Source organism: Oncorhynchus mykiss, chromosome 2, assembly GCF_013265735.2.
Source record: "Oncorhynchus mykiss isolate Arlee chromosome 2, USDA_OmykA_1.1, whole genome shotgun sequence".
NCBI classification, from domain to species: domain Eukaryota; kingdom Metazoa; phylum Chordata; class Actinopteri; order Salmoniformes; family Salmonidae; genus Oncorhynchus; species Oncorhynchus mykiss.
The window spans coordinates 28,931,919-28,956,405 of NC_048566.1; the positions used below are offsets into that span (position 1 = coordinate 28,931,919).

The window sequence follows — 24,487 nt, forward strand, 5'->3', positions numbered from 1 at the left end:
ATGGACAGCTAGACCACGCAAGCGCTGCGCGGGCAGGCCGACAGCTTTCAAGCGCATTTCTAGAGTCTACCAAATACCCATCTAGTCTCAGAAAGAGGACTTTTACTGTGAAATAAACTTTCCAAAACGCACGGGTCCCTCGGGAGTGAGGGCTGCTTTTGATATGCCTTTGCTCCACTTTGCGCTAAAGCAAAACTGTAGGTTGGGATTTCTTCTGGAGAAGTAGGCTACCACAAAAGTTTGAAGCCACTGAAACGTACTGGAGACTGCTTAAGTATTGTGATTTGCGAGATGTATTGTTACCTTTATTAATGCCAAGGTACCCTACAATAATGACAACCGCAATGTAGCCTGTAGATGGAGATGAAACATAGCTCAAAAGTGATAGTATATGGAAAAAGCATTGTGGAGGGGCTTGGAGACTTTATGTACGCTGCATCTTCAGAACCAATGCTGTCCAGTCTTCAATACAGTTTGTGTAACCATATCTACATGGTGTCACTGGACGTGTTTGCACTATAGTAAAGGCTGTAAACGTTCCTTGTGGAATGCACCCGGGTGGGGAAAACGATGGTAAGTGTGGTTCATGTTTCCTTAAATCAGAATTCTCCTTTTGCTGCCCGATAGCACAATTTCAAACTTTTGTTTTGGCTATGCATTCACGTGAAGGTGCTGAATTTGCATACTCTTGCTGCAATTATGTTTATTCTGTTCTCGATAAAGTTGCAGAATAGCGAACTTCCAAACTGTTTGGCTAAAACAGCTAAATCAATTCTGTCTGTAGGCTACACTATCGCCGAAATGATTATGTGCCTTTATTTCATGTGATACGGAATTGTAATCCAATTTAGCCTGAAGGAAAATAAGCAAGAAAGTGGTCAGCTCAGAGCATTTGTTATTGTTCATATTTTGACACATTAGCATTAAGAGCTGACTTCCACTATCCATTCTGTCTGTTGTGCACTGACTCCTGATCGTTTGTGAAGTGTCATTACTTATGGTAAAAGTATCAGTAGAATGAGTGGAGGAACTAGAAGTAATAAACGTTAATATTCTGATTATCTTGCATGTTGAGAAAGCATGAGAATGTATGATATTCATCTGATAGAAAATGTATATGTTCATGCCTTACAAATATTCAAGTTGATAGTAAACCCATTTACAGAAAAAGTTTTAGTCAAAACACTCTTTCAACTGGGTGATCAGGAATCAAGTCTCACAGTTCCACCAGCCAGTCCCTGCAGTCTCATATTTTCTTAATTGATTCCATACATGTAGAAAGGAGACCCTGGTTTGAACAGCACCGTGGAATCCAAGAATAACTCCAACTTCTCATTTATTGGACCTTAAATGAAGCATATTGTGTCATGGATTTTGCAACTTGTTAGTTATTGTGTTCTTTTTATATTTTGAGGAGCACTACTTCACTCCTGGCAACAACAAAAAAAGTGTTTGGTACCTTAGACTGTATTTGAATAGTGATCAGCTCCATCTGCATGCAATGTTTCTGTGCTCAGCCAGCTCAAGTGAGGTAGAGAGAGGCATCTTTTCTCTTCAAACACAAGCATGCACTGACTACACCCTCAACCTCAAGTCTGCCTCAAGTCATTCAAGGGGCCCCATTGGAATTCACTGCTGTGCTCAGGCACACAAAAAAACTCAAACCCCACAGCATATTGGTTAGACACAGGGCAGTGTGAGTGCCGTCCATCCATGGTTGTATTCTCAGCTGGGATTTCAGTTCCTGGGTTTGCTTTGAAAGTGAAAGCAGCACCGTAACTTTGTGCACTTAAAGGGAAGGCCAACCGTTGTCAAATAGCATATTCCAGGCAGTAGGTCTCGACGCAGAGCTGTCCAAATAATCCCATGGTTCCTGTCTCAGACAGGATGGAGTGCTTGTCTCAATGCATTATGAATGACCCATGTAATATTGGCTTCCAAGTAAATCTGTTAGGAGGACAGGACTCCACACTACTGCAGTTCAGGGGGGCAAAACAACGCCCTCTTAACACTTAACATTAGGTTTCCCTTATGCCATAGACTAAAGATAAGGTTAAGTACTTAAAATGATTGAATTGTGATGAAAAGACTGGAGTCAAATACAGTTTCATATTAGTCCTAAACAGGTTCTACAGTAGGCCTACCTATGGATCTCTTTATATGTTCTAGTAGGACTGCGTGAAGTAGGCAAAATTACCATCCAAACACTGGCGTCTGAACTTTTGTAATTCACACACTTTTCATCTGTTTTTTGTGTGTGTGTGTGTGTGTGTGTGTGTGTGTGTGTGTGTGTGTGTGTGTGTGTGTGTGTGTGTGTGTGTGTGTGTGTGTGTGTGTGTGTGTGTGTGTGTGTGTGTGTGTGTGTGTGTGTGTGATCAGTGCAACCTATACACATATACACTTTCATAGGTTTCAGTGTGCACTGTGCAGGAATTCTACCTCGTGAGCTGGCATATTCACTAGGAAGTAAGGAACATGTCATAACAGCTCTGAGATCTGACTACAAGCTCCTGTTTTATGAGGCCTGATGGGTTTGGAGCGTCTTTACATCTCCCAGTCCCAGAGAGCATTAGGGGAAAAATGGCTCCTGGTAAAAGGTTGGTGGTTAGATTAGTCCGGTGATGTGGCTGCAGGACTGTGTGTGATACTAAGGTTTCCAGAGTGTATTTATTGATGAAAAAAACAGGTTGGTCCAACTGGGGACCAGGAAAAACGCTGACGGGTTGTAGATTGCTTATAATCTCAGTAATCCACATAGAAAATAAATTTGCTGGAGGGGAGAGGAGATGATGGGATGGGAGGAGAAGTCTGGCAGGAGGTTTCTATCACCAAATAGCGGTGAATTTGCTTGGTAAATCAAGCTTTTGTCTTGTGTTTTTGCATTCTGATGATGAAAGAATGTAATGTTGCTTATTCTGGGCCAATGTTCCACCAAAAATGTAATCCTTCTTTCTAACATCCTTCTTCTGAAGTTCCTCTCTTGCCATGGTGTGTCAGATTAAAAGCAGACCTTCTTAAATGTGCTCACACACTGCAGCCATATGGTTAGAACATTCTTTCTCAGGGGATTCATGTTTTTCATAGCTGTAACTAAGGCCTGGCGTTTATAACATATATCACTAGGCATCATTCCTTAATTTACTAACATGCGTGATTGGTGGAAGCATGACAATTAAATCAAATTGTTTAGACTAGGCTTTTTTTGTGAAAGGTTTAGATTATGATTTCAACTTGCAACAATTGAAAGGGCAAACATGCTTTCAAGTCGGTCCCATTATTTATCGCCGTGCAGGCAGGGTCTGGCCCGGGGCCTATAAAGGGCGCTGCAAAGAGCAGCGCCTCACTGACTACTATTAAGGCTCCTGATTAACGTCTCTGTGTCTGTGTGAGTGTGTGCGTGTGTAATAAATCACAAATATATTCAGCCGGCTAAATGCATCAACGGTGTGCCCCATGGGAAGTCAGTTGTCAGTATTCATTTACATGCATAGAATACAATGTTATCAGCAGCTAGCCACACTGCCACAGGACAGTCAATTGACCTTAAGCAGTTTATACTGCAGGTGGGTGATATCAATTTGTAATTCAAAATCACACTAGGACATGCTGCTCTCATACATCATTTGAATAACTGAAATATTTTACATTTAGTGCAAATAAATGCACAAAAGTGTCCTGCTCAAATTGCCATTGTTCTTTGGGTATATCTTGACAAGTAACTGACTGATGACCTCACTGTAGGCTACACTGATCCTCTTGTCTTGTAGGCTTTACCTTGTAGATTCTCCTCTTGACACAGTGGCAGTATAGCCTTTGGGAATGTTTGGATCATGACTCTCCTGTATCTCACACATCCATCCATACAGTACTGCACATACAGTTTGCCTGTCACACTTAAGGATGTTTTCCTCTGTCATTCAGAAAACCTTCGGTGACTTGACTACTGTGATAACAGGATCTTAACAGTGATTCAGAGCTCTCCCCACCTATCTCTCCAGGCAGGCCCTGCTCTGCTCACTGCTCGGGAGGGTGTGTGTGTGTGTGTGTGTGTGTGTGTGTGTGTGTGTGTGTGTGTGTGTGTAGAATATGTGTAGTGGTCTCTATTTGTCTCTTTTGTGTCTGTGTTTACTTGATATAACCAGCACTGGGCTGACTTCTTCTGTCTCACACTGAGTGAATCCTTTACTGCAGCAGATTGGCTGTTGTCACACTCCTTTACTGAGTACTGACGCCTCTGCCATAACAAAGAGGTGTTGCTGATCATGTACACGCATACACACAGGCACACACACACACACACACACACACACACACACACACACACATGCACACAGACACGTATACACACAGGCACCCATACACACAGGCACACACACACTCATACACACACAAACACGCGCTCACAGGACAGGCTAAGCAGCAGATGGTTTCCCCACTTCTCTTCCCCTCTCTATCTCCCCATCTCTCTTTCACTCTCTCACTCTTATCTGTCCTCTCTTTCTCTCACACACCTGCAGAGTTCCCTTTGTAGATTAACATCATCAAGTCATTACACTGAAGGTCTCTCTGTGTGCAGCGAAGAAGGACACCTGTATCAGCCTGGCTGTCACTCAGAGAGAGGCTCGGTTAAAGAGGACAATAAAAGCACTGTTGTTCGGTTTGGGCCCCTATCTCACCACTCTTTCTCCCAGGTCCCGGGGTATAAAGCAGAATATAGACCTATGACTAGCCCATTATGAGAATGGCTCTCTGTGGTATAGTAAGAGACCAGTGGAAAGGAGGATATTGCTGATGCTGACTGGGGAGGAGAATGATGAGCATCAGTTTACATTTGAGTCTATGGGACGAGCAGGTTTCTTTTCCCATGGGATGGGGTCGTTGCAGTGAAATATGCATCATCAGGTATTGTCAAGGTCACTTGGAACTCACCATTGCTATAAATCTAGAGAGCGAGAGAGAGTGTTTGTGTGTGTGTGTGTGTGTGTTGCCAGTAAGACTACTTTAATCCAGCCTAGGGCGTAATGTGTATTTCTACTTCCACTCTAGTACACTTTCAAAACACCACTTCCTCTCTCTCTCACTCTCCCTCATGAATCTGTGTTCAACCAACCACACAGTTTATTCCTTTCCTTTCAGTATAGCCATCTTGCATAATGTTTTGCTGTGTTTTCCTCCGTGACACTTCCGGTCAGTGTGATCTCTCAGGCAGCAGAGATGTGGTGACTGATTCAATTAAGGTCTTCCCCAGTCTGATATCAGTGGAGAGATCTCATGCTGCCTTTTCTATGCCATCATGTCATATTACTGTCCGATGATGGACTTTGTTCTCCCTCACCACTCACCAGTCAACACTACAGCAGAATTGTTTGTTGTGATGTTCTGTGTGGTTTTACAAAGCAGTCTGTGGATTTATTGCATTCTTTGTTAACCTTTTCGTTGTATGCGGTTTATTGAAAGGGAGGTTCTCGCTTATTTTTCTCTTTCAAAGTTACCTCAGCGCTGGGCTAAATGGTCATGTGAGACAGAAATTTTCCCTCTGACTAGAACATCTATTTAATGCACACAATAATACTCTACATGAACATAGACGCAATTAATTTCATGTTAGAAAATGTCAATACCCCCTAAACCTCCTGGGCCCATACAGACAGACAGACACACATGTGCACTCATGCAAATAGATATAGTTTTACACAATTTCACACATACAATTCATACATGCCCATTAACTGAGTAATATTCTGTGTGTAGTCACAGTGTATCCGTTCTGCCATGGTAGAATGGCGAGAGAATTTACTCCTTTGTTCTGTCATGCAGGAGTTTCATTCTTAATGGGTGATTAACTGCAACGTATCAGCAGGAAAGAGAGAGAGCCTCCCTCCACATGCTAGTGTACGTGGTTATGCTAATAGAGCTGCAGCCCAGTGCTTTTCCAGAGTATGACTGTGACAGTCCCTAAAGCCTGACCACCAAGCCAGTCTGTTCTCCTCCCACTGAACAAGACTACTTCAGGAGCTCTTTTAAGATGCTATTCTCTGTGTAATATTAGTGCTATTCGTCGACAGTATTCACCCTCGCCCTTTCTCCCTCTTTTTCTCTCTCCCCTCCCACTCTCTATCCCTACCTCCACCTTTCTCTCTTCCACCCTTCCTCTCCTCTTTCTCCTCCTCCCCCTCTCTATCCCTACCTCCACCTTTCTCTCTTCCACCCTTCCTCTCCTCTTTCACCTCCTCCCCCTCTCTATCCCTACCTCCACCTTTCTTTCTTCCAACCTTCCTCTCCTCTTTCACCTCCTCCCCCTCTCTATCCCTACCTCCACCTTTCTTTCTTCCACCCTTCCTCTCCTCTTTCTCCTCCTCCCCCTCTCTATCCCCACCTCCACCTTTCTTTCTTCGACCCTTCCTCTCCTCTTTCACCTCCTCCCCCTCTCTATCCCTACCTCCACCTTTCTTTCTTCGACCCTTCCTCTCCTCTTTCTCCTCCTCCCCCTCTCCGCTAAACACAGAAAATAATGAGGCAGGTTTTCTCCTAATCTTCTTTGAATCCTGTAAAGCATTTGTTGCATGTCTCAGCATTCCTGCAAACCTGTCCTCGAGCGTTCCGTCTACTAAAGGAGAAGAGATGTAAAAAGAATGGACCAGAAGGTAACGGCATCAGACACCTGGCCTGCTGAAACGAGTGGGAGGCTACAGCCTAATAGGAGTCCAGCCTCGCAGTTATCATAGCTGGCATTAGACTGACATGGAACACAGACAAATGCTGAACAAATATTGGTAAAGATCACTGCAAGAAAGGTAATTGACGAGGATGACTCCACTCAATAAAGTTAAGCTACTGTATACTTTCTGTATTCTTCTAGTGTTCTTTGTGTTACATAGGTGCTAAGATGTGTTGTGTGGCCATGAAACAGATCATATAGCATGTGAGTTGAAAACCATTCAACTGAAGCCATGCAATACAACAATAACTTTGTGTCAAATTCAAACTATTTTGTTTTTGTGATGATTAAAATTCCTATCAAACGTGACACCAAGGCATTTGTCTTGTTTTTCTGTGCTGTGGTTTGGTGTTGACCTGTGTATCATACCCCCTTGAAGTGCATGTCTGCTATAGAGAAGTGCTAAAGCCACAAAAAATCAACAAGATGTCTTCATGTTGACACAGTCGCACAGGCACACAGACACAACAGTCGCACAGACACACAGGCACACAGACACAACAGTCGCACAGGCACACAGACACAACAGACACAACAGCCGCACAGTCGCACAGGCACACAGGCACACAGACACAACAGTCGCACAGACACACAGGCACACAGACACAACAGTCGCACAGACACACAGACACAACAGTCGCACAGACACACAGTCACACAGACACACAAGGTGCTACATGCCTGACCACTAATTAGAGCCGGTTGGTCAAACCACTGGGAAAACAAACTGATCTGATACTTGGCTTACATCCCAAATGGCAACCTATTCCTTAGATAGTGCGATACTTTTGACCAGGGCTGTAGTGCACTAAATAGGGAATAAGGTGCCTTTTGAGCTTCACCTGCCCGTGGCACAAAACCCACAAGAAAATAGACCCTGTGTGCATCTCAAATGACACCCTATTCCCTATGTAGTGCACTACTTTTGTGCAGGGTTTGGAAAGGCTCAAGACAGGGTGCAGCTGTGTCACTTCCACAAAATTCCAGGATGTTGGAACATGTATAATGTGTTCTTGGAGAGCAGGTTTCATCAGCGAGTGTGAGTGAGTCTTCTGGCTTTGCCAGGTGGAGGCTGGTGCAGTGCGTCACTGAAGTGAGGGTGTTGGACCGTGGCATAGTGAAGCTTCATCCACCCACCGCCAAAGAATATCTCTGCTGCTCAGGAGTTTATTACAATTTACAGTACAGTATAGGTGCAGGACATATCTTATGCAATTGAATCCATAGAGATACAACCTATGGACACTTCTTTAGATGTGAGAGGATTGGACAGGTGCAAGCAATTTGGCGGGAATTTCACCTGGTCTATCAGAGGGCAAGATGGAGCTACCACCATATTCTGGTGGTATACTATATTCTACCTATCCAGCTATCTCAGATCTACACATATGCCTGGGGGTTAGGTGTTGATTTTTTTGCGTCCTATGAGTCAGCTGGGTAAGTAGTAGATCTTATTCAGACAGGGATCTCCACAGACATCTAAAAGCCCACCAGGACCCCTGACTCAGTCAGAACTACTGGCATGACATTCTTTCAGAAGAGCATAAGGAAATCCATTCACAGGTGGGGTATGTGAAAGCTGTAAAACTGTCGTCAGCCACCGACTGGGAAAATATCTCATGGGTTTGAAACATTCCTTCCGTCGAATCCCCTCAGAGAGAAAGAGAGGAGAGAGGAGAGAGGGAGGAGGCGAGAACAGGAGAGAGGCAGGCAGAGGGACAGCTGATGTAGGTTGTCTTTCTGAGAGATGACTGCTTTCCCCTACTATTGGTTATATAAACAGTAGAGTTGCATTGTGGGCCAGTAAAGCTGATCCTTGATGGCAGTTTCTGGCTGTCACTCAGAGAGTGGCTTGGTTAAAGAGGAGAATATTAAAATTTTCATCTAAATGTAACTCAGACAAAATAGAAAAGATTAGAAACAAAAACATGGAAGAAGCTAAGTTATATTCATAATAATACTGTATGTACAGTTGAAAGTTTACGTACACCTTAGCCAAATACATTTATACTCAGTTTTTAATAATTCCTGACATTTAATCCTAGTAAAAATTCCCTGTCTTAGGTCAGTTAGGATCACCACTTTATTTTAAGAATGTGAAATGTCATAATAGTAGAGATAATAATTTATTCAGCTTTTATTTCTTTCATCACATTCCCAGTGGGTCAGAAGTTTACATACACTCAATTAGTATTTGGTAGCAAATGTTCCATGGGATTGAGGTCAGGGCTTTGTGATGGCCACTCCTATACCTTGACTTTGTTGTCCTTCCACAAATTTGGAAGTATGCTTGGGGTCATTGTACATTTGGAAGACCCATTTGCGACCAAGCTTTAACTTCCTGACTGATGTCTTGAGATGCTGCTTCAATATATCCACATAATTATACTCCTCATGATGCCATCTATTTTGTGAAGTGCACCAGTCCCTCCTGCAGCAAAGCACATGCAGCGACCCTCGGGCTTCACGGTTGGGATGGTGTTCTTTGGCTTGCAAGCCTCCCCCTTTTTCTTCCAAACATAACGATGGTCATTATGGCCAAACAGTTCTATTTTTGTTTCATCAGACCAGAGGACATTTCTCCAAAAAGTACGATTTTTGTCCCCATGTGCAGTTGCAAACCGTAGTCTGGATTTTTTAATGGCGGTTTTGGAGCAGTGGCTTCTTCCTTGCTGAGCGGCCTTTCAGGTTGTGTCGATATAGGACTCGTTTTACTGTGGATATAGATACTTTTGTACCTGTTTCCTCCAGCATCTTCACAAGGTCCTTTGCTGTTGTTCTGGGATTGATTTGCACTTTTCGCACCAAAGTATGTTCATCTCTAGGAGAACGTGTCTCCTTCCTGAGCGGTATGGCGGCTGCGTGGTCCCATGGTGTTTATACTTGCGTACTATTGTTTGTACAGATGAACGTGGTACCTTCAGGTGTTTGGAAATTGCTCTCAAGGATGAACCAGACTTATGGAGGTCTACAATTTTTTATTTTCATTTTCCCATGATGTCAAGCAAAGAGGCACTCAGTTTGAAGGTAGGCCCTGAAATACATCCACAGGTATACCTCCAATTTACCAAAATTGACTTTGTGGAGTTGTTGAAAAACAAGTTTTAATGACTACAACCTAAGTGTATGTAAACCTCTGACTTCAACTGTATGTGAAGATTGAATGGAACCATAATATTTAGTCTTTATTATTTTATTAGGATCCCCATTAGCTGTTGCCAAGGCAGCAGATACTCTTCCTGGGGTCCGAACAGAAATGAAACATTACATCATTCAAAACATCATATACATTTACTTTGCTCCATTATTACATTACAAATTTACAATACTATATTATATTATATATTATGTGTTGTTGCTTGTGTGTGTGTGTGTGTTCAAAGTCAGCGTAGTGCCATGAGGTGTTGTTTTTTGGGTGATTTTATTTCTGATTTTATTGCTTGGTTTAACTGAGGTGGAAGAGAGTTCCATGTAGTCATGGCTCTATAGCTCTACACCATAGCCTCTATAGCTCTACACCATAGCCTCTATAGCTATACCATAGCCTCTATAGCGCTATACCATAGGCTCTATAGCTATACCATAGTCTCTATAGCTCTATACCATAGCCTCTATAGCTCTGTACCATAGCCTCTATAGCTCTGTACCATAGCCTCTATAGCTATACCATAGCCTCTATAGCGCTATACCATAGCCTCTATAGCTTTGTACCATAGCCTCTATAGCTCTGTACCATAGCCTCTATAGCTCTATACCATAGCCTCTATAGCTCTATACCATAGCCTCTATAGCTCTATACCATAGCCTCTATAGCTCTATACAATAGCCTAATCCTTTCATTGATAGGTGATTCAGATAAATAACTGCCTCTGGATTTACCATAGGTTTGAATAACATTGAGAACATATTCCACAGAGATCCATCTGAATGGATTCATCTCTATGGCATACATACTCTATATGCGATGGAGACTTTATGAAATAGGACAGGTTTGTATTTAGGCCTATGCCACAGAAAAGTAATTCATCATCACAGAGGCTGTAGTAGAAGTAAGCCATCCAGAATCTGTTTGTGTCCCAAATGGCACCCTATGGGCCTTGGTCAAAAGGAGTCCACTATATACCATTTGGCACGCAGTATCTGTCAGCACATTCTGGATGGTCTGGCGTGCAGAAGGGAATGCTACAATATCTATGTGTGTGCCATAATATTTGTCTCAGCTCAGTAACTGTAACTTTCCTACAGTATAAGCAGAGGAAAAAGGCTTTATTTACACTTGTCTGAGTGTAAACGAGATACATGTGGATCAACTCTCAATCTCTTTCTCTCTCACCTTAGTGTTTTAACAGAATAACTTACCAAATCTATATATTTTTTTGAAACACAGGTTGTTTAATTTTTTTGTTTACCCTCGTCCTTCAGTCTGTGTACTGATATTTGCATTTCTCAACCTCTGAGAGATTTAAGTTTCCTCTTCTGTAAACACATACTGTAATCTGAGCTGTTCAGTTCAAGTGGCCGACCAGCGACCATACAATTTAGAGAGTAAATCTATTTTATGTATAGCTCTGCTCCATTATAATCATGGCTTTTTGGTGGTTTGCTCCCAACTACAGACCTAACTTTCTCTTTGTTTCCTGTTTCCCATGCATGCAGGCCTTAAGAATGTGGTCCAAGGTCTGCTGCAAGAGGTGGGCAGTGTGGGCCTTCCTCCTCCTCTTTACCCTGTCTGTGGTGGTAATCAACACCCTCCCCTTCCCCCACTCTGAGACACGCAGGCTGCCCTCACGAGGCCTGAGCTCTGCTGGAGCTGGGGGGTATAGAGCGAGGGCAAGACCCAGGGAAAGGGCCACATTGGCCCCTCACCACCACCACCATCTTCCTCTACCCCTCAATGGTCACAGTGGAGGTTGGAAGCAGAGTGACAAAATCAAAGAGTCCTCCAAGCATCACCTGGTGAAGGACCAGCCCAAACTGGATAGGAGAGCAGCTAGCATGACAGGTGAGAGAACTCACAGCAACTACAAGAAGAATGGTAAAACTAAGGGCATCGCCTCCAAAAGGAAAGAGAAGAAAGAGATTCCGCCAAGTTCTATTAGAGACAAACAACATGATACCCCGCCATTGACAGTCAATGCTGTGCTAATAAGGCATGATGGAAGCCATCTAACCAACTGCAGTGGTTCAGAGCTCTCCACCCAACCACCATCTCTTCCCAGACAAGAGAACGTCCACCCAGCCGTGCCTCAAACTGTAGCTCGTAGCCATAGCCTCCCTTCTACTGCAGACCTCGGCCTGTCTGACTCTGAGCACAAATGTACTCCAGATGAACAGAGACAGGACCAGGGGCACACCGGGCAGGCAGGGAAGGCAGGGAGGAAGAACTTAACCAAGCAGCAGGCTGTGAAAAAGGTCCCCAGACAACTCAGGAAACGTGACAGACAGCCTTCGTGGCGTAAAGAGACCCGGCCCACAGCGGAAACAGCAGCAGAGGCAGAGAAAGGGAGTGAGGGGGGTGGCCATTGGTGTAAGATGTCAGCTGGAGAGAGGGAGTTTCCAGACACTGACACGCGGAGAATAAGGACTGAGGACACTGACTCTGTGCCATGGCTCAGCAAGGATGATATTCACAAGATGGAGTTCCTCTCGGGCAGTGAGGTTGTCAGTAAGGCCAGGGTCCCAGCCCACGGACAGGTCCTCCATGTAGGGCTGGGTGCCCCTCATCATCCCCCTTCTCTTGGGGCTCCATTGGCTGACCACAGTGGGCACTGCCAACAGGGTCTGTGTGCCCTGATCAAACGTCCAGACGACTGGTTTGAAGTCTTCGCTTTCCATTTAGACCGTGTTCTCGGCTTGAACAGGAGTCTGCCCACAGTGCTCAGGGACTTCCACAGTGACATCCTGCCTTATAAATACACCAGAGGGGCAGCCAGACCTGTGGTGTGGTGGGACCCAGGCATCCAGCACCTGGCTGATGATGACAATGACCAGAACTCGTTCCCTCTCACCTGGCCCCAGTACCAGAGCCTGCTGAGGGCCAGGTGTGGCAGTGGCAGCGGTGTGGCCCTCAACGAGACCCCCTGTGTGGGGGTTCACCATGCGGAGTGGGGGCGCCTGGCACTCTTTGACTTCCTCCTACAGGTACACTGTATAGAACAACTGATAACGCTGTATCCTCCAATCACACTTGTTAAACCCTTTTATTTAACTTATTAATAGCATTGATTTGAACTTTTAAGAGATACATTGGCTAGAGTAAAGAGATCAGAAAAACTGATAGGTAGTGAATATGTGACTGTTAGATTTTATATGGCTCCTAATGTCAGGCATTCTAACCCGATCTTAATTCCTAACCGTATCCCTAACCTTATCCATAGCCTTAACTCATTTTTATCCTGATGTGCCACTCAAACGTACACATCCAAACTGATAGCGTTCTATATCCTTTCAATCACACCATGTGAAGACAACCTATGGAAATAATGCATAGACTGGAGTTCTGATTGAAATCTCACCTCACCTTGAGAGATGTAAGTTCTGTAAAGTTGTTATTCCAGTACGCTGTATAAACTGACAGTTAGCTAGTGATTCACTTAACGTCACTATGGAGGGCCCAGTTGATAAGGACTCATGAGGTCAGGCAGACTGGAAAAACTCATGGTGCTATGGGCCCTGGTCAAAAGTAGTGCACTACAAAGGAAATAGTTTGCCATTTGGGATTCAGCTCTTGTTTTGCATTTATATTAAAGAACATTCTCACTGGATGAAATCCACCACCCTCGTCTAATAGTAGGCTGGCAGTCCTTGATAATGAGCCTATTTGAGCACTGGATTATCATCTGAAGAACTCTACTCACTAAACTGCCTTAGATTAAAAGATGCCTGCCAATGAAAAGAGTGTGACTTTCTCTGTCTGGAGCGATAAATGTACTTGATTATCAGATAATTATGTTTTTTCATGGTGAGTGCATCCCGTCAGCTTACTAGCCATGCAAAATAATAAGTCATTATCATTCTTCCTACTAGATGAATGAACATTATCATTCTCCCTACTACAGTAGATTAATGTATCAGCGCAGTTCCATAAAAAATCAACACAATGTTTGTCTCTAATTTAGCTTCAAACTCGTTTATGATCTGCCAGTGATTTATAATGAAGTTGGAGAACTTTATTGTGTAAGAAATGATGGCTCATGGTCCTTAGAGCCAGATGGAGGATCATTTTGTGTGTGTGTGTGTGTGTGTAAAGCTGAGACATCCTGAGAGGATGTAATTAATATGGGATTGATAAAGCCAGCTCTGCCACAGTCCCACTCTAAATGGAGTAGTATGTCAGTCTAACTCTGCATTGGAAATTTCTAAGCTCCCGTTAGGGAATGAGAGGTGGCAATGAAGCCAACAACCCAATGATGTTTTTGCAAGTAAGAGAGAGTTGGTACGTATGGTATAGACAGAGTACAATGTACAATATTTGATACACACAAACACACACACCAGTCTCGGTCTTCATCAGGCCTCTAAAGACCCAATGTCTGGCCCCTGGCAGTGTGAAGTCAAAGTCAGGGTTGCCATGGTGATGCTCGGCAATCACGGATGCCTAAGTCCACATTAGGAAGGACTGAGAGGAAAGTGATAGCAGCTGCTCCTCTCGCTATCTGTCTCTATAGCCAAAAGAAAGTCAATTTGTTTGTTTAGAAAACCCCCCCAGAAGAAATAAACAGTGTGCTGGTGTGCTCTGATGGGTGAAAACTACAAGGCCATGGAGACTTAGTATTAGGTGCTATTTGAAAAGGGTGGTCTATGACTGGCAGAAAAATTATGGGGATGAAGGACACCACATAGTAAACAAAGCATTTAGAAAAAATGTCATGGTGCTTACATTTTCTATCCATTACTTTGTTACTGCAGGGTGAACAGTCATCGTTACATAGCCAATACAGATTGGGGGCAGAATACATATTGTTTCAGAAAATAATAACTCACAATGAGAAGGAAAAGAGGCCGAGCAAACAAAAACTATTGGAAAATGTCTCTAAAAGAGATTAGTCACAAATTGCGTTCTTTGATTGTGTTCAATCTATATTCTCTCACTTTGGAGGCTATTACAGCGTTTTATCCATGCTACCCATTCTATTAAAAATAGAAAACTATTCAATAGAACAGCCAGCCACTGAACCAACTCAGCTGTAGAGAAATCTGATTAAGATAATTAAAGATGGCCTTTTCTCTGTGAGATGGAATGGAATGGGTAACTGAACTGTGGGGGGAGAGAATAGTGGCTGAATACAAAATGGAACCCTATTTCCTAAATAGTGCACTAGATCTGACCGGCTCTGATCAAAAGTAGTGCACTATATAGGGAATAGAGTGCCATTTGGGATGCGGCGAGCCACTGTATGAATAATACATGAGTAGTCTCTTTGCAGAAGTCAATACTTGTAACATGGCCAACTGTTAATAGCATTGTATTGACTGTATTGATTCAGTGGAATTGCTGACTGGGACCCTGTAACACTTGCTCATTTAACACATCTAATGGCTCTGATGTGGAACCTAACACCAATTAGCAAGGGGAACAGTGTGAAGGACACACAGTCACACACGCACTTCGCCTGGGGAGTACAGAGGAGACAGAGGACCTTGCGCCAAGTGTCCTTGTTGTTGGTCATTGCCTTGGATGATTTGAATTTCCATTGTAGGCTAACAAGGCTCCTGATATATTGCTATGAATTAGTTGTGAGTAGGCTTGTTGTTTTACTTGTGATGTTATTGTGTGTGATATAGACCTTAATAGCATGTCCTGTTTCCCAGAGACTTGGTGATGGTGTGATACTGTATGTCAACACTGGAACTGTATCCAGGAGACTCTTGTACTCTGTCCCTACGCGAATGAGTGTATTCTAGTGTATGGGTGAAATGTAGTAGGGATGTGAGAACTCCTGAAGGCGCTAAAGAAGTGAAGCGAAATGGTGTGGTGTGAGTTTTACCACAGAGAGTCCCAGACAGCCCTGGGGGCATATCTCACCTTGGTAACACTCAGAGAGAGGAGTGTGGCAATGCCTTCACTTCTCAGTTTAACAACAATGATGACATTGCTCCCTTCCTCCCCTGATAGTTGGTTTATTCTGCGGTATAATGAGGAAGAGAATGGTACCACAGGTATTGATGTTGTGTCATTATATTTAGGGATTTTTTGGTGTGAATATGCAACAAAAAAAAACAACTGCTGTGAATACGTACATGCATGAACAAATGCAAAATGATGGGTGTTAACTTTGAAAAAAGAGCTTCCTTCTCTAAACAGTGATTATTGAAGTTGGTGAAGTGGAGAGAAGTCAGCCTGAAGTTAGAATAGATATACATTTAAAGTACACTTAAATGTTTGGCTTTACTATAGCATTCTTGTTCATAGAATTGGACTTAATGCAATAAATGAGGTGGCAAAAGAAGCAGTCTTACTGCTTTCGCTAGCTTGCTCTGGTTTGCCCTCACTGCAGGTGATTGACCTATAATGACTGATCCACCTCTTTACTGTAGTCAAAGTTCCCGCAGGGGTCTGTCTCACACAAGTAACTACCTCCTACCCCCCCCACCCCCCCCACCCCCCACACTCCTCCTCTCACCCCCCCCCCCCCCACTCCTGCTCTCACCATTCCACTCCTCCTCTCACCTCCATCTCGCTCCTGCTCTCACCTCCCTCTCGCTCCTGCTCTCATGCCAAAGGCTTAAGCTGTAACTGTCACTATCTCTACCAACACTTAGGCCTTACTTGGATGCATTTGGATTTCTGTCAACAAAATGATCAATGACTGCATAGCAAACAAGCGGTAAGAGTTATTTGCTATGGTTGATGATTTCAGAAAGTAAATACATTTTCTACTTGTTTCTTGTAGTCACCCTTGATTTTCCTCTTGGAAAGCTGTTCTGAAGTTCTTTATAAAGAAAGGACCGAAGAGATCCTATAAATCAGGAGCTCCCAACCTTTTTTTACCAGACCCCCTTTTTCACATGTAAAACATGAATTTGTTTCATTTGCGGGACCTAGGAAAATGGTGTTGTTTTGAAGCTAATTTCCTGCAATTCTAGTTTTTTTAATGATAATAATCCTAATAATGGATAAAGAAAATTAAGTCTAAACCGTTATCAAATATGTTTTATTATGATAATTTATATGAACACTCAATTAAATTATTCACATTCTATTTTTCAGAAAGTGAATAGATCAATTGACAGCCACAGAGTCAGATTGTATAAGATTACTTCCCAAACAAAGTCTAAAACAACACATAGTCCAATTTTTTTCACTCCTCAACTTTAGAAGGTTGTAGCTCAGCTTCTGAATGTCATAGAGACCAATCAAATATAATCCCATGTGCATTAGAGCTGTATCTTCCTTGAGTTTTTATACCGCTTGTTTCTAGCCTAAAGAATCACAGATGTATGTGTTGTTTTAGATCGGTATACAATCAGGAATTGTAAAAACAAAAACAATTTTGAACCCCTGCGATAAATCACAGTTCTGTATGTACAGTAATTCTATGGAAAAGTCATTGTTGATGATCAATCCCAACTAATCCATGTTCTTCCATCCCCCCGTGCAGGTCAATGATCGTCTGGACCGGTACTGCTGCGGTTTCCAGCCTGACCCAGCAGAACCATGTGTGGAGAACCTGCTACATACCAAATGCAGGAACTCAAAGGATCTAGTGCTGGTGCACATCCTGGTAACTATCATATCACACCCAAGAAAACATCATATGGACATAATGTATGGGCCATTCTGGCTCAGACAAGGCTTACTTACTTACTTGGACATAATGTAAAATAATAGCCTGAAGGAGGTTTATGAGGAGGCTTGTCTAAATAATCTAATTGGACAATGTAAACAGACCTCTACATTTATTCATATTATTACTACTATCCAGACCTTTTCTTCTTAACAAAGAGAATTCCGATGTTGGACAAAGATGATCACTATTCTTTTACAACTGCTCTGTGGAAAAATGACTCCCTCTTTCCACTGAACCTGCTGAACTCATTGCTGATACTTGGTACTTGCTCTTGACAAAGACACATATAATTATATTAAGCACATTACGCTTTATTATTTCAGCTGTTGTAGAAAGGATTAGGAGTTGACTTTGTATCTATATACTGGATTCTTGACCGAGCTCACTGTAATATAGTGTATCTTGTGATGTGCATATCATTCTTAGTCTATCTTCTTGATGTGCAGTATAATACCTGCCAAACTGTGTATGTGACCAATAAACTTTGGTCACTGATTTATAGTTTGATATATAGTGAGAGGTGTAAAAAAGTCATATCTAGCTTAAAGTTAGTCTCCCGAGCCTTCATCTCATCTCATAATTACTATATTAATATCTATCAAAGAGATACAGTTAGTGTTGATGATACTTTATGCTAAACTATACTGTGTCTGTCTATGTTTTTTTCTACAGGTGAGGAAGGTAGAGCCTACCAGACTGGTGTTTATAGACAATGCAGGCAGGCCAAATCATCCCCATGACAACCTCAACTTCCGCTTAGTAGAGGGCATCGATGAGTGAGTACAAACATCTATAATCCAATCTCTATTCAAAGACAGACAGAATCATGGAAATAGGCTTAGTCTGCCAGAACTCCGGGCAAAAGTATTGCACTATATAGGGAATTGGGTGCCATTTAGGAAGCACCTTAGTGTACAGAAGCTCAGTTGAACCCTACATCAACCCCACATCACACAGCCTTAATGTGTGTTTCCTAAATCCAGTGAAGCGAGTGGGCGGATCTTCATAACTCTAGCTATGCATTGTTGTTATTTCTTTCTGAATTCTTCAGAGAGGAAGTATAACTGTTGGTAGATGAAACTAAAATAGGCCACATCATCACAATATGCTCAGTCAGTTGGGTTTGATATCCTTTGTCTGGTATTTGTCTGGATTTGACAGTCTTACTGTATTTTCCTGGCAGGTTTCCAGAGAGAGCTGTATCAGTTCTCCAGTCTGGCTGTTTGGAGAGCATGCTCCTGAGCTCCCTGTATATGGACAAGCAATTCTGGGAGAGCCGAGGGGGGGCACGTGGCCTGAAACCTCTCATCCACACTGTTGAGCAGAGAGGGAGGATTCTGCTGCAGCACATCCACGACAAGAGACTGAGACTGAACAGGGATCTGTGAATCCAATGGCCCAGAAAGCACCCAGCAGTACATTCATTTCATCCAGGCAGGGGGTGCCTGTGACAGACGTGGAAGCCTCCTCAAGGTTCCGGGCAGCCTAAAGACACAGGATGTGTCTCAAATGGCACCCTATTCCCTATATAGTGCACTACATATGACCACAGCCCTTCATTGTCTATAACACCCTACGGGCCCTGGTCAAAGGTAATGCACTATATAGGGAATAGGGTGCTCTTTGGGCCACAGATACAGTATGCCTGTTCTATGCTGGTTGTGGTTCCCATCCATGTTGTATCCATACATCTTGTCAACATCCCTCAAGGCAAGCAAATTATGTTATTGTAATTGCACGGTCTTCTTCGCTGCCTGTTTATGAGGTGAGTTTTGTATTTTCGAATAAAAAATAGCAGATTTAACGATTGATGTAATGTCTGTTTTATGAGATAAGCATTCAGCTGTAATTTTAAAATGAAAGATTTTAGATCAATGAATAGCTTCTGAACTGGATCCAGGAGTCTTGTTGATAAGAAAATACCAAACCTTTTATAAGACTGTGCTCATTTTCATTTTTAATTAATTTGTAAAAAATAAAAAATCTAAAGACATAATTCCACTTTGACATTATGGGGTATTGTGTGTAGGCCAGTGACACAATCTCAATTTAATCCATTTTAAATTCAGGCTGTAACACAAACAGAAGGCGGAAGAAGTCAAGGGGTGTGAATACTTTCTGAAGGTACCTCTATTTTCTTCCATCAAGAAACTAGAAATTCGACATATGAGCTTGCCTTACCAAGCGCATAAATTTACATTTCAGAATCTCCTTAAAGAAACACAAGAATTCTTACAAAATTACTACACAATCCTACGTTCTGTAATCAGTTTGAAATAGAGCTAAACAAATGTATAATGATCAATAGAAATTTGGTTAATGACACCCAGATTCTATGGGATACCACCAAAGGTTTTATTAAAAATAATGCAACTGAATTTGCATCTGGGTTGAATGAAGATATCAGAATTGGAAATGTTGCTAACTGTGTTAGAGCGTTCTAAACAAACACTCTTTTCAGACCAGGTAGGTATTACTCTTTCCAAAGTTGACAGAATTGTATTTATTGATAAGACAGAGAGCAGAATAGCCATCCATCGAGTAAGACTCAACCATTACTTCCATGGTAATTGTCCTAGTTGTTTACTGACAAACAAACTACGCAGTAATGATCAATTAGCTGATTTAGCAACTATTGAATCTGAAACAGAGGAATACCTATCAAAACCCAAATTAATCAATCAAAGATTATCCTGCTTCTATAAATAACTGTTCACTTCTGATTGTAAATCTACACCAAACCAGACTAAGGACTAGATTCAATCAGATCAAGCCTTAACCGGGGATAGCAGACACCTGCATAAATCAATGAGCAGCTGCTCTTGCGATCTTTGTCACGAAGCACACCTGCACCACTTGAGTTAGAAGTTCAAAATTTGTAGACTATATAAAAATAATTATGTTCAAATTGAAAAATCATTCAGCTAAATAAGGAAGATTTCTATCATCCTAATCGAGGTGAGGATTACATTTCAGCTTTTTTTAATTTTTTTTTTTTACAAGTGTTTGAACTTGTAAACAAGTCTGCATGGGATTTCTTTGTGCAGAAAATGAGAAGGTTTGCTTTAGGTATAATTCCACGAGCCACTTGTGGATGTGGCAGCTCCAATGCAGTTCCACCTCCGACACCATCAAAAACAACCGCTTTGTGGATGTCGCTTAAAGCGGATCTGATTGAATAGAGCCTTTCTAAAATAATTAAGAACTCTTCTTCTCTTAACAGGGGAAGCCATTTGGGAGCCCAAATCTCTCTCAATGAACTCAAAAGGGCAATGGATAGCATGATAAAGGAAAATCACCTGGAGGGGACAATATACCTCCTGAGGTCTATTTAACATTTTGGAATCAATTAGGTCCACTATTGCTCGAAATTATTAATACAGGTGTTCACAAGAGTTCATTTAGGAGAGATGTGAACACAGCACAAATGTAGCTTTTATTTTTAAAAAAAGGATGCCACCAGTGTTCTCATTATCGCCCCCTATCTTTGATGAGCACAGATATTAAACTGTTTTCCAAAATGTTATTGTCTCGTCTCGAGACTTATTTACCCAAATTGATCCACACAGACTAAAGTGGGTTTGTTAAAAAGTGTTTATCTCTGTCGACTATTTATCTCTGTCGACTAATACATATCTTAGATGCTTAATCAGAAACAACAGCTATTTGGGCTGTATTATCTCTTGATACAGAAAAAGCATTTGATCGAATAGAATTGTAATATCTATGGTCTGTTTTGGAAAATATGGGAATTGGCTCCAATTGTTCAAATAATATATGCCAATCCCTCAGCTGTAGTTATAACAGGCGCTATCTGTTCTGCTTCGTTCAGAGTCACTAGAAGCAGCAAACAAGGCGATCCAATTCAAATGAATCTAACCAAATCAGCCCAACTGTCTCTCAAGGCCCTGATGGAGGACTCCCTCTCTACTTATGGAATCACAATCATTTCCTATTTAAAATATTTGGGACTATATATATTTCCTTCTTTAGATTAAACCATTACCAGAAACTTTAACAGAATCTTCAAATCAATTCAATGTGACCTCAGTAGATGTAATAATATCCCAGTTGCTTTAACCAGCAGAAGATCTACTGTTAAAATGAATATATTGGCACAACTGAATTCATATAGTTCAATGCTTCCCATGGCTCCTTCTTCTGCCTATTGGGATAAAATTCATAGTGTGGCTTTAAAAGATATATGACAAGGTAAACTATCCCGGATAAAATGTATACATTTACAAACAGGGAAGACGTAGGAGAACTATCTGTTTCAAAATGTCAAATGTTGTATTTTCAGGCTTGAGCATTTCGCCCCATCCTTAATTGGTTTAGACATGATTCTTCTGCCCCCTGGCTGAGTATAGGGATAAATAAAGAATTTAAAATAAGCTTTGGTTCTGTTATTGTTCACACAATTTCTATTTGACATAAAATTGAAAACCAATGTAACTGGGAATCAAAATGGCATGCTCAGACTTCAAAATCAAATCAAATCAAGTTTATTTATATAGCCCTTCGTACATCAGCTGATATCTCAAAGTGCTGTACATAAACCCAGCCTAAAACCCCAAACAGCAAGCAATGCAGGTGTAGAAGCACGGTGGCTAGGAAAAACTCCCTAGAAAGGCCAAAACCTAGGAAGAAACCTAGAGAGGAACCAGGCTATGTGGGGTGGCCAGTCCTCTTCTGGCTGTGCCGGGTGGAGATTATAACAGAACATGGCCAAGATGTTCAAATGTTCATAAATGACCAGCATGGTCGAATAATAATAAGGCAGAACAGTTGAAACTGGAGCAGCAGCACAGCCAGGTGGACTGGGGACAGCAAGGAGTCATCATGTCAGGTAGTCCTGGGGCATGGTCCTAGGGCTCAGGTCCTCCGAGAGAGAGAAAGAGAGAAGGAGAGAATTTGAGAACGCACACTTAGATTCACACAGGACACCGAATAGGACAGGAGAAGTACTCCAGATATAACAAACTGACCCTAGCCCCCCGACACATAAACTACTGCAGCATAAATACTGGAGGCTGAGACAGGAGGGGTCAGGAGACACTGTGGCCCCATCCGAGGACACCCCCGGACAGGGCCTAACAGGAAGGATATAACCCCACCCACTTTGCCAAAGCACAGCCCCCACAACACTAGAGGGATATCTTCAACCACCAACTTACCATCCTGAGACAAGGCTGAGTATAGCCCACAAAGACCTCCGCCACGGCACAACCCAAGGGGGGGGGGGGGGGGAGGGGCGCCAACCCAGACAGGATGACCACATCAGTGACTCAGCCCACTCAGGTGACGCACCCCCTCCAGGGACGGCATGAGAGAGCCCCAGTAAAGCCAGTGACTCAGCCCCTGAATAGGGTTAGAGGCAGAGAATCCCAGTGGAAAGAGGGGAACCGGCCAGGCAGAGACAGCAAGGGCAGTTCGTTGCTCCAGAGCCTTTCCGTTCACCCTCCCACTCCTGGGCCAGACTACACTCAATCATATGACCCACTGAAGAGATGAGTCTTCAGTAGAGACTTAAAGGTTGAGACCTCAGTAATGCCTTGCGATCTGGAGGATGCCCTTTTGCATTACCACAATGGTCCAAATGTGGAAACCGTACCCTTATCGATGTAGTGGTTTGAGAACATTCCAAAATGTGAGAGATACATACACATTACCAAGCAACTTCTTTTTCTATAATATTTATAATTTCAGTCAGCTATGCTGGCCTATGGTGTCTCTTGGGAAACCCAACTACCGAAACAGCCAATGATGGGATTTATAAATAAATAATCTCCCAAAAATACTATTTATAATATATAGACAACTTTTGGAAAGCTCATATTCTGAGCTAGTCATTAAAACAGTCTAGTCCACAGATCTAATTGAATCTTAACAACCCTTTAACTGGAACAGAATATATAACCTTCGCATCCCATAATCCGAACCATCAATTTATACATTTTAAATTTGTTCACAGGCTGTATTTAACACCAAGTAACCATTTTACAATTCAATTTGCCCCATCTCCCAACTATTCACTGTGTCACCTAAATTAGGTAGGAACATTCCTTCATGTGATGTGGGAGTTCCCTGCAGTTAAATGCTTCTGGGGCAAGGTTACAATATTCAATGCTTTCCATCTATTATGTTACTTAACGATGATAGTCCTTTGAGTCTCTCAATCAATCCCAGAAGATTACTGCTGGCAGGCAGCACTGCTGTGAAAAATAGTTGGCTCTAAGATGGCAACCACCTCACTCTTTCACATTTAACTAGTGGATTCAGTTACTTTTTTTCATTTCTCCTTTATTTTACCAGGTAAGTTGACTGAGAACACATTCTCATTTGCAGCAACGACCTGGGGAATAGATACAGGGGAGAGGGATGAATGAGCCAATTGTAAACTGGGGATTATTAGGTGACCGTGAGGGTTTGAGGGCCAGATTGGGAATTAGCCAGGACACCAGTGTTAATACCCCTACTCTTACGATACATGCTATGGGATCTTTAATGACCTCAGAGAGTCAGGACACCAGTTTAACGTCCCATCCGAAAGACGGCACCCTACACAGGGCAGTGTCCCCAATCACTGCCCTGGGGCATTGGGATATTTCTTTAGACCAGAGGAAAGAGTGCCTCCTACTGGCCCTCCAACACCACTTCCAGCAGCATCTGGTCTCCCATCCAGGAACTGACCAGGACCAACCCTGTTTAGCTTCAGAAGCAAGCCAGCAGTGGTATGCAGGGTGGTATGCTGCTGGTATTAGTAGTTATAACACTAGAATTATCACCGGCGAGAATGAATGATGATTGTCAAGCAACAATTGAGGCCTGGACAAATATACTTGATTCTGTAAAGAACAATCTCAGCTAATGCCCCACACATACAAACCAATGTAACTTTATTTGCATTCAGGCCCATGGGGAAGGGGTGGTACAGGGGGGGTCTCTGGTAGTTTTGGGGGTGTTTTACTGGGTGGGA

The 24,487-nt window shown here is 42.5% G+C and overlaps 1 protein-coding gene across 1 annotated transcript; it reads left to right on the forward strand.

Moving 5' to 3' along the window:
- The first annotated feature begins 69 nt into the window (after positions 1-69).
- Positions 70-19,317, forward strand: LOC110485990. Its single transcript, XM_021557264.2, has 5 exons — positions 70-573; positions 11,375-12,859; positions 17,320-17,442; positions 18,181-18,284; positions 18,692-19,317. Exons 1-5 carry the CDS (start codon positions 571-573, stop codon positions 18,894-18,896), a joined length of 1,920 nt encoding a protein of 639 aa, XP_021412939.2. The 5' UTR covers positions 70-570; the 3' UTR covers positions 18,897-19,317.
- Positions 19,318-24,487: the final 5,170 nt, after the last annotated feature.